At 36.8% G+C, this 11880-nt stretch overlaps 1 protein-coding gene across 1 annotated transcript in view; it reads right to left on the bottom strand.

Annotated features, from left to right (window-relative positions):
• Window positions 1-11880, bottom strand: part of GABRA2 (gamma-aminobutyric acid type A receptor subunit alpha2) — a 158361-nt gene that overhangs the window by 53516 nt on the left and 92965 nt on the right. Inside the window, exon 6 of the mRNA XM_017889733.1 lies at window positions 11639-11791. Coding sequence (XP_017745222.1) covers window positions 11639-11791 — 153 coding nt within the window. The remainder of the gene's footprint in view (window positions 1-11638; window positions 11792-11880) is intronic.

Here is an 11880-nt window from a genome sequence, read left to right on the forward strand (position 1 = left end):
TATATATATATTCATATATATATTCTTATATATATTCATATATATGTGTGTATATATATTCATATATGTATATATATATAGCTCCTATTAGTTCTGTCTCTCTAGAGAACCCTGACTAACACAGACTTTTGTGCCAGAAGTGTTTATAGAGGAATAAAATATTAAGGATGGAGTTCTTTCAATGGTTTTGGGATTTCTGAAGTTTACTGTTTAATATAATTAGACACCAAAATGCTAAGAACTGTACTTCTAATAGTATGGAGAACACCGATGATCCTTGGTATGAACTGTTTAGAGAGTTATGCCAAATAAATGCATTGGACACTCCTGATTCATGGCTAGAGAGAGGAAAGGAGTTCAGGGACTCTGTACGTAATACCTTTGACTGAATGTGGAGAACAAAGAAACATAAAGAAGTTGGTTGTTTGCTCCTAAGTTCACTGGAAAAAGTGATGAAAAACAAATGATGAACTCAAGGATTCTAACTCTGGGCTTCAGAAGCAGATACTGAGCCTCAAATCCACTAAGATTGCCCTAAGTGAGAGTCTTATCTCCTGTAGACAAAGAGCTGAAATAGTGAAAAATCAGATACAAGCTCTTATCATGCAAGTGACTGACCTGCAATGAGAGGTGCATGTACAGCCTCGCCAGGTTTCTGCTGTTAGTGAGGGCATTGATCAGAAAAGAATGGGACACTGCAACTTGGAATGGAGATGCGTGGGAGGACGCTGATGAAGCTGAGAACACTGAGCTTGTAAACTGATGAATGGGATAATGGTGGAAGAAACATAGAGTTGGATCAGGCTGAATTTGTTGATTTGGGCACACTAAGTAAAGATTCTACATTTAATGTTGCAGTTCAGGGAGTTAAAAAAGGTTCTAAAAGTTTATTTGATTGTTTAGCTGAAATATGAGTTAAAAGATGGCCCACTGTGAGCGAGCTGGAAATGCGTGATCTCCCTTGGTTTAATGCAGAAGAAGGGATCTAAAGGCCTAGGGAGATTGGGATGGTGGAGTAGATTAGTCACTTTAGACCTACTCATCCCAGCTGGGAGGGCCTAGAAGATATACCCTCAGTGCTTTGCAAAATAGATTTGTGAGGGTAGCACCTCCATCTTTGAAGAGCCCTGTAATTGCTCGTCTCTCTATGTCAGATCTAACACTGACAATTGTAGTCACTCAACTACAAAATTTAAATATAATGGGAATAATTGGATCCCAAGTTGGCAGGGGCCAAGTGGTGGCACTCAACCCTCAAAAGGAAAGGTGAGTGGAGCTACCATAATTGACAGCAGAGGCACAACAGCAATCAGAATAGTCTGAATCGTATAGAGCTCTGGCATTGGCTAATTAATCACCATGTTTCTACAAGTGAAATTTACAGAAAGCCTACTGCATTCCAATCTAGCTTATATTCCTATTTAGTTTATATAAGCAGAAAACTTTCAAGTTGAATGGACAGAAGACTAATTTTGGAATTATAAAAACAGAATCATGGCCCCTAAATCAGTTTCCAGACTTGAGCCACTTTCCAGAGCCAGAACCCCTTGAATGAAGGGGGGTCCCTTTGAGAAAGGACCCCATCACACTACCAACAATTCATGCCATTAACGTTTCTCCCATCCTTCCCCAAGGATACCTCTGACCTTTTACCAGGGAGCTGTGCATTGGAGAAAGGCAAATAATCAGACATTTCAGAGACTACTGGACACTGGCTCTGAGCTGACGTTGATTCCAGTGGATCCAAAACATCACATTGTCCTCCAGTTAAAGTAACGGCTTATGGAGGTCAGGGACTTAATGGAGTTTTAACTGAGGTCTGACATACAGTGGGTCCAGTCGGGCCCTGGACTCATCCTGTGGTCATTTTCCCACTGCCAGAATGTATAATTGGCACAGACATACTTTGCAGCTGGCAGAACCCACACATTGGCTCCCTTACTGGTAGGGTGAACACTATTATTGTGGAAAAGGCCTAATGTAAGCCATTAGAGCTGCCTTTACCTAGAAAAATAGTAAATCAAAAACAATATTGCATCCCTGGAAGAACTGCAGAGATTAGTGCCACCATCAAGGACTTGAGAAAAGCAGGGGTGGTGACTCTCACCACATCCCCATTCAATTATTCTATTTGACCTGTGCAAAAGACAGATGGATCTTGGAGAATGACAGTGGATTATTATAAGCTTAACCAAGTGATGACTCCAATTACAGCTGCTGTACCAGATGCAGTTTCATTGCTTGAACAAATTAACAAATTTCATGGTACCTGGTATGCAGCCATTGACTCAGCAAATGCCTTTTTCTCCCTTCCTATCCATAAGGCCCTCCCGAAGCAATTTACCTTCAGCTGGCAAGGCCAGCAACACTCCTTTACTTTCCTATGTTGGGTATATCAACTCTCTGGCTATGTGTCATCATCTTATTCAGGGAGAAACTAGTCACTTTGGCTTCCACAAGATATCACACTAGTCCATTATATTGATTACACTATGCTAATTGCAACCAGCAAGCAAGAAGTAACAAACACACTGAACTTATTGGTGAGACACATGTGTGCCAGAGGATGAAAACTAAATCTGACTAAAATTCAGGGCACTTCTACCTCAGTAAAATTTCTAGGAGTCCAGTATTTCTAGATATTCCTTCTAAGGTGAAGGAAAAGTTGCTGCATTTGGCCCCTCCTACAACCAAGAAAGAGGCACAATTCTCCATGGATCTATTTAGATTTTGGAAACAACACAGTCCTCATTTTGGTGTGTCACTCCATCCCATTTATTGAATGACCTGAAAGGCTGCCAGTTTTGAGAGACGTCCAGAACAGAAGAAGTCTCTGCAACAGGTCCACGCTGCTGTGTAAGCTGCTCTGCCACTTGGGCCATGTGACCTAGTAGATCCAATGATGCTTGAGGTATCAGAGGCAGATAGGGATGCTGCTTGGAGTCCTTGGCAGGCCCCCATAGGTGAATCACAAGGGAGGCCTCTAAGATTTTGGAGCAAAGTCCCTGCCATCTTCTGCAGATAACTACTCTTTTTTTGAGAGGCAGCTCTTGGCCCAATTCTGGGCTTTGGTAGAACATGAACATTTGACTATGGGTCATCAATTCAGCTTGCAAACTGAACGCCTATAACGAACTAGGTGCTTTCTGATCCATCTAGCCATAAAGTGGGTCATGCACAGCAGCCCTCCATCATCAAATGGAAGTGATATGTATGTGATCAGGCTCAAGCTGGTCCTGAAGGCACCAGTAAATTACATGAAGAAGTGGCTCAAATGCCCATGGTCTTCACTCCTGCTACCCTGCCTTCTCTCTCCCACCTTGCACCAGTGGCCTCATGGGGAGTTCCCCATGATCAGTTGACAAAGGAAGAGAAGACTTGACCTGGTTCACAGATGGTTCTGCATGATATGCAGGCACCACCCAAAAGTGAACAGCTACAGCACTACAGCCCCTTTCTATGACATCCCTGAAGGACAGCAGTGAAGGGAAATCTTTCCAGTGGGCAGCTTTGAACTGCGCATCTGGTTGTTTACTTTGCATTGAAGGAGAACTGGCCAGATGTGCAATTATATACTGATTCATGGGCTGTAACTAATGGTTTGGGTGGATGGTCAAGGACTTGAAAGAAGCATGATTGGAAAATTGGTGACAAAGAAATTTGAGGAAGAGGTATGTAGAGGGACCCCTTTGAGTGGTTAAAAACTGTGAAGATATTTTTATCCCATGTGAGTGCTCACCAACGGGTGACCTCAGGAGAAGAGGATTTTAATAATGAAGTGGATATGATGATCTGGTCTATGGACATCACCCAGCTTCTTTCCTCAGCCACGCCTGTCATTACCCAATGGGCCTATGGACAATGTGGCCATGGCAGCAGGGATGGGGCTTATGCATGGGCTCAGCAACATGGACTTTCACTCACCAAGGCTGACCCGGCTACAGTCACTGCTGAGTCCCCAATTTGCCAGCAGCAGACACCAACACTGAGCCCTAAATGTGGCACCATTCCTCGAGGTGATCAGCCCAACTACCTGGTGACAGTTTGATTATAGTGGACCTCTTCTATCACGGAAAAGGCAGAGGTTTGTTCTCACTTGAATGGACACTTATGCCTGATATGGGTTTGCCTATCCTGCACGCAATGCTTCTGCCAAGACTATCATCTGTGGACTCATGGAATGCCTTATCCATCATTATGGTATTCCACACAGCATTGTCTGTCACCAAAACACTCACTTTATGGCTAAATAAGTGAGGCAGTGGGCTCATGCTCATGGAATTCATTGGTTATACTATGTTCCCCATCATCCTGAAGCAGCTGGATTGATAGAACGGTGACATGACCTTTTTAAATCACAATTACAAAACCAACTAGGTGATAATACTTTGCAGGGCTGAGGCACAGTTCTCCAGAAGACCATGTATGCTCTGAATGAGCATCTCATATAAGATACTGTTTTTCCCATGGCCAGGATTCATGGGTCCAGGAATCAAGGGGTAGAAGTAGAAGTGGCACTACTCACCATCACTCCTAGTGATCCACTAGCAAAATTTTTGCTTCTTGTTCCTACGACATTACATTCTGCTCTCTTAGAGATCTTAGTTCGAGAGGGAGGAATGATGGCACCAGAGGACACATCAATGATTCCTTTAAACTAGAAGTTAAGATTGCCACCTAGACACTTTGGGTTCCTGCTATCTTTAAGTCAACAGACTAAGAAGGGACTTACGTTATTGACTGGGATCTATCAAAATGAAATCAGTCTACTACTCCATAACAGAGGTAAGGAAGAGCATGCAATACAGCAGATCCATTAGGGCATCTCTTAGTATTACCATGTCCTGTGATTAAGGTTAATGGGAAACTATAACAATCCAATCCAGGCAGGACTACAAATGGCCCAGATACTTCAGGAATGAAGGTCTGGGTTACTCCAAAAAAAAAAAAAAAAAAAAAAGCACCTGCTGAGGTGCTTGTTGAAAGCAAAGGAAATACAGAATGGGTGGTAGAAGAAAGTAGTCATCAATACCAACTATAACCACTTGACCAGTTGCAGATAGAAGGAATTCATTGTCATGACTATTTCCTCTTTCTTTTGTTAAAAATGTTTGTGCATGTATACACCTGTACAAAGAAAATGCCTTCATTTTGTTCTCATTTTCCTTTATCATGTGACACAAGATTTACTGACTTCATATTGTTAACTTGATGTATTTACATTTGGGCTGGGGATTGGTGTATTTCCAGTTGTACAAAAGACAGTTGTATTAACTTAGGTGTAATTAAGACCTTATTATTGTCGTTATTTGAAGATTATGTATGATCTCAGGAGATGTGTATGGGATCAAGTTGACAAGGGGTGGACTTGTGATGGTTAATACTGACTGTTGACTTGATTGGATTGAAGGATGCAAAGTATTGATCCTGGGAATGTCTGTGAGGGTGTTGTCAAAGGAGATTAACATTTGATTCAGTGGACTGGGAGAGGCAGACCCACACTTAATATGGGTAGAAACCATCTAGTCAGCTGCCAGTGCAGCCAGAATATAAAGCAGGAAAAAATAAAAAAAGAAAAAACGTGAAAACATTAGACTGGCTTAGCCTCCTAGCCTACATCTTTCTCCTGTGCTGGATGCTTCCTGTCCTCAAACATCAGTCTCCAAGTTCTTCAGCTTTGGGGCTCAGACTGGCTCTCCTTGTTCTTCAGCTTGCAGTTGGTCTATTGTGGGACCTTGTGTTCATGTGAATTAATACTACTTAATAAACTGATATATGTATGTGTGTGTATATATACACAGGTGTGTGTATATATACACATGTGTATATGTGTATATATGCACATGTATATATACATGTGTATATATGTACATATGTGCATATATGTATATATACACACATGCATATATACACATGTATATATACATATATACACACGTGCATATATACAGATATACATATATACACACATGTACATATATGCATATATACACATATGTACGTATATACATATATACACATATGTACGTATATACATTATATATACATATATACACATATGTACGTATATACATATATATACATATATACACATATGTACATATATACATATATATATCTCAGTTCTGTCCCTCTAGGGAACCCTGACTAATACAATTATCTAACATGTTGGTGTGATATCATTATTTATAATCCCTAGTAATGCCCTACTTTCTGATTTTAGTTTTTGATTTTCTCTCTTTTCTGAGGCAATCTAACTTAAGATTTGTCAATTCTGCAGATATTTTCTAAGAACCAACTTTTGGTCTTGTTGATGCCGTTTTTTTAAATTCTAGATTTCATTTACCTCTGATCTAATCTTTATTATTTCTTTTCTTCTAATGTCTTTGGGTTTAGTTTGTCCTTATGTTTTTATTCCCTTACAGTGTAAAGCTATTTATTTGAGATCTTCCATATTTTTTAATGTAAGCATTTATAGCTACAAATTTTCCTTTGAGCATTGACTTCACTGCATCTCGTAAGTTTTGGTATGCTGTGTTTTCATTTTAATTTACCTCAAAGTGTTTTATAATTTCCCATGTGATTTATTATTTAATCCATTGGTTGTTTAAGAGTGTGTTGCTTGATTTCCACATATTGGTAAAATTTCCAGTTTTCATTCTACAGTTGCTTCTGGCTTTATTCCAATGTGTTGAGAGAAGAGGCTTCATATTATTTCAACGTTTTAACATTTATTGAGAATTCCTTATAACCTAATATAAGTCTTATTCTAAAATATGTTTCATGTTCATTTGAGAAGAATGTGTAATTGCTGTTTCTGCATTGTAATTATTTTTATTTCACTGTCTCTTCTGTTTTCTTGTTTCTCAATTTTATTATTCTAAGATTATCTCTTTGCAATTGTGCTCATCATTTTATTAATGTTCTTTGCTTACATTTCCTATGTGTTCTTCTAAAACTCTTAACATGTGTTTTTCTTACAGAGACAATCTTTATAGTTCTGAATATGCATGAGTGTATGTCGGCTTTGTTTTGTTTTATTGTCCTCACAATAGTGGAAACACATATGATGATGCTTAGAATTGAACTTGTTCTAATTTTTTGATATTGTTCATTTGGAGAGTTTAATTTGGAGAGATTATCCATTGCTATAGATCACTTTATTGTCCCTCCACCAACTTATCTGTCATTTATTTATCATATATTTTATAGCACTTAAAATGTCCTAAGCTCTATGTTAATAACTGTGTGTAGAAACTCTCTGTCTGGAGAATGAGAATTGCGTGTAAAGAGAATTACCATAATGAAATTTAATTTGTGCCATGATATAGGCATTTATAAAACACCAAAAGAGAACAAGGAAAGGGGAGCTTTTTAAGAAATGTTTAGGGCACTAACAAGTGAAGATATTAGTGTATTAATATATTGTATGTACCACACATTGAAAATTGTGTATCAACTAAAATTGTAGACTATAATTATCTTGGAATTTTCTATAAAATTCTAGTATAATGCCTAGGTTTAATTGCCAAATATAGTGAGGGCATATTATTTCTTAAATGTACAGTTTTTAAAAGATCATACATTTTACATATATATGATTAGAATCATATATCCTAATTATTAATATTAAAGTTATATTCTACATAATTCAATTACAGGTCACGAAAATATCACCTTCTTGTTCACTGAGCAAAAAATTGAACAAAGCATTTATTTGGAAAATAACCAACTTATGTAGTACCATGTGAAATGCTTCAAATATTCTATAATAAAATGGAATAGATTATAAGCATGTGTAATATTAGTACAAAGGAAACATGAGTGACATTGTAATAACAAACAAATGTTTGTAACCCTAAGTTAAATTTGATTTGGCAGACATATCCTGATTTAAATTTTTTATTCCTGAAATGTAAAAGAAATTTATGTAGGTGCATTCACTTTTAAAATTGCTCTTTTACTAGCCTCTTCATTCACTCCTCTTCTTACTCCTTTATTTCTGATGCATGCTGTGTTTGTGTAGTTCTTTCTAAAATTTTTCCATCAAATCTAGTCTGCAAAACGGTTTTGTTATTAATCTTAAACAACTAGGTTGCAGTTTTAACTCAATATAATACCTTGAGGTTACTTACCATTTGAATCATGTTTCTAGTTAGTGACATAGTCTCTAAGCACACTTATTCCTCCAATAATGTAACAATACAAAACCATTTTTCAAAGATTGAAAAATATGTGTTGTTAAACAGCCAGACAGAAATTTGAAAGAGGAAAGTACCAACAAAGTCTGTTTTGCGTTGCCTATTACATGTTGGAGAATTGGATAATCTTTTTTTTTTTTTTTTTTTTTTTTTTTTTGGTCAACCCAACCACATTACAAGTATTTTCTTTAGGTAATTGTTCATCTGAAATTCTTCCCTCTTCTATACAAATGTTCAATTTTCTTACTCTTTCTTGATCTCTCCCACTTAAAGGAGAGTCATGACAGCAGCAGATGTAGTTTAAGGAACTTAAGCCTTGGAGTAAAGCTCTGCTTTAAGGTCTTAGACAAGATACCTAAAATTTTAGAGTCTCATTTCTTTCCTCCTAAGAGATATTATAATCTACCTCGTTGGAAAAAAATAAGTAAGGAAGTATGCAACATGCATAGTATGTGGCTTCTTATAAAGTAATTCCCCATGTTGTTCAAATTTTCGTGTTAATAATTATGCATCAATAATAATAATGATGACAATGACTCACCTGTCTGTATAGTTGTCTTAATCTCTTTCTTCTTCCAAGTTGATTATATGCTCAGCTTTTTTCCTTTCTTATTTCTTATTTCAATTTCAATCCTATTTCAGTCCAAAGCAACTTTGGACTAATTTAATTCCTGAAGATCAGTAACCTTCTACTAGTCAAATGGATTCAATGCATTTTAGACTTATCGATGCACATTTGATATCATATATTCAGTATGGATCTCTGTGTTTGTGTGTGTGTGCACGCGCGTGCGCACGCATTTTGAGATGTTGAAATTAACATCTTTTCCTTTTAGAAAATTGTCATCCTCTGGTTTCCTTCCTTATTTTCTGGTCATTCCAATTAGATCGTTTTATTCTGCAATTTTAGGATTTTAAAGATTCCGTCCTCTGATCTCACATTCACCCACCTAATTTTTCTTGGAGATAAATTCTAGACTTACAAGTTCTATCATCTTTTCACTAATGATTGTCATATTTATCAATAGTTTCTACTATTCATCTGTGTTCCAGATACTTACTTCTATTGTCTACTGAACATGAAATTGATAGTATAAGGAACATCAAAATACACATAACTCAAACTACAATCAGTTTTCCTATTTGCCCTCTCTCTTCATGTTTTCTTTTATTAATAGCAACATTATCCACTTAAATTATCCAAGAAAAATTCTAGGTTAGCTCAAATTATTCTTTTTCTATGATTGTTATATATCTTCACCGAATCCATTGATTCTCTCTCTCAAACATCTTCTGATTCTTTTCTTTCTTCCTTTTTTTCTACTGTCTTCCTTTAAAATAACCTAGTAATTTCTCACATGAACTATTTTAGTAGCCTCTTAACTTTTCCCCTACCGCTTGTAATTTCTATCTTTCAATTCATCCTCTGCAAAGATGTCATATCTTTCTAAAGTACAAATAGGAGCAGATTAATAATAAGAATAATAGCTTTAGTTAAGCAAGATAAATTAGATATGGAGATCTACTATATAGCGTGTGGCTACAGCTAACAACAATGTATTGTCTTCTTAAGATTTGCGATGAGAGTACATCTTACGTTAAGTATCCTTACCCTCCCTCTCTCCACACAACTCAATAATAATAAAGGAGGTGGAAAAAATTTGGGGAGGTAATGAATACTTCTATACCTTTGATGGTGGTGATAGTTTCACAGATGTATTCTATTCCCCAAATTGAAAGAGGTGTATACATTAAATATGTATAGATTTTTACATGTCAATCAACCTCAACAAAGTGGTTTTGAAAAAGAATAGCTAACAATTATATACCATTTATTAAATGCTAGGCATTGTTCTGACAGCTTTAGACATGTTATGGTCCAAAACACCATAGTGACTTGGTATAACCTGTTAAGATAAAAGTACATTTTATTATGATGACCTATAAGTCCCTTCTCATCTAAGCCTCAAACTATTTTCTATCCATATCTCCACTGCCACTGAAACAGCTCCCTTTCAATGAACATACCATTATCTTTCATCCCTTAATGTCACTGCACAATCTATTATTTTGAGCTAGGATTCTTGCCCCATTTCATCGGCCTGGGAAACTCCTACTCATCTTCCAAGTCTCAGTTCAAATGGTAACTCAGCCACTTACTCAGCTCTAGGAAGGATCCATATTGCTGTTTTCTATGATAACTTGTCTATGCCTCTTTTACAAGACCTTTACCTTATTACCCTTCTCGGTTATACGGTGCCATCCACTACACCAAGTAATTGAATTCACTGACTATATTTTATCATATTTGCGTCTCTACGGCCTGGTATAGAATCTAACAAAATAAGTCCTCAATAAAACTTTCCTAAATCAAAGAGTGGACCAAGCACACAAAGGTAATCTACTTTGCTACAAAACGTGCTTGGCCCAATTTATATATCTATATATCCAAAAAACAGTAACCAAATTCCTCTGCATGGTTTCAATCAAGAAAATGAACTTTTTTACTAAATAAACTCATGGAATCTTTTTTTTTTTTTTTTTTTTTTTTTTTTTTTTTTTTTTTGAGACATAGTCTTGCTCTGTCACTCAGGCTGGAATGCAACCACATGATCACAGCTCACTATAGCCTCAATCTCCCATGTTCAAGCGATCCTCCTGTCTCAGCCTCCCAAGTAGTTGCAACTATAGGTGTGCCACCAAGCTTGGCTAACTTTTTTTTTTTTTTTAGAGAGATAAGGTCTTGCCATATTGCCCAGAATGGTCTCCAACTCCTGAGCTCAAGGTATCCTCCCGTCTTGGCCTCCAACCTGCTAGGACTACAGGCATGAGGCATTGCACCAGCTTCTCTCTGTCTCATATAAAGTACTAATATATTTAGTCATCGCAAAACAAAACCAAAACAAACATATAAAGTCTAGCTATATGGAATTCCATACATTAAATTTAAAAATTCCCCTCCCTAGTTTTATTCAAGAAAATCAAACACTCTAACAAAAGTGAATGAGGTCTCCCTTCTTCCCTCCCTTTCTACCTGTGTTTCTAACTTAAAGTTGTAAGATCATCACTCCTCATCTAAAACAACAGAAAATATAGAAAGCCTAGAAATATGGTAGTGAGACTGTAAATCAAAACTTCTAAGAAAATTCTCCCTATATAAATATAGTAAGGACAAATGTTGAACAGCAGTATGATTTAACAGAAAGAAGTCTAAGTGTGTTTTCAGAATATCTGAGTACTCTTTTTTCCTTATATCCCTTATTAACAGCATAGCACTATGTTACCAGTCTGAGCCTACTTCCTCAGCTACAAAGCAAAAACAATACTCCCCACCCCACATACTACAAAGAATTAGTTTGAGGATCAAGAGACAGAGTGTTTTTGAAAGTGTGCTATGAAACATAATTTGCTGTACTGGAAAGTGTATATTCACTCACCAAACACAGTTCTTGCAGGCACAGATTCTCTGTTAAGCCAGAATGAAACTTGGGAGAGAATGACAGTCATGATGCAAGGCAGATATGTCTGAATCACAAAATACCCAATTTTTCTTTTCAAGTGGAAATGAGCTGTCATTACAGTGTATTCACCTGGAAGAAAATATATAAATATATAAAATATATAAAATATAATACTCTCTAATGAGTATTTCCTTTGAGTATCATGTCAGCACTCAAAA

Source organism: Rhinopithecus bieti, unplaced genomic scaffold (assembly GCF_001698545.2).
Source record: "Rhinopithecus bieti isolate Rb0 unplaced genomic scaffold, ASM169854v2 scaffold_19654, whole genome shotgun sequence".
Lineage (NCBI taxonomy): Eukaryota > Metazoa > Chordata > Mammalia > Primates > Cercopithecidae > Rhinopithecus > Rhinopithecus bieti.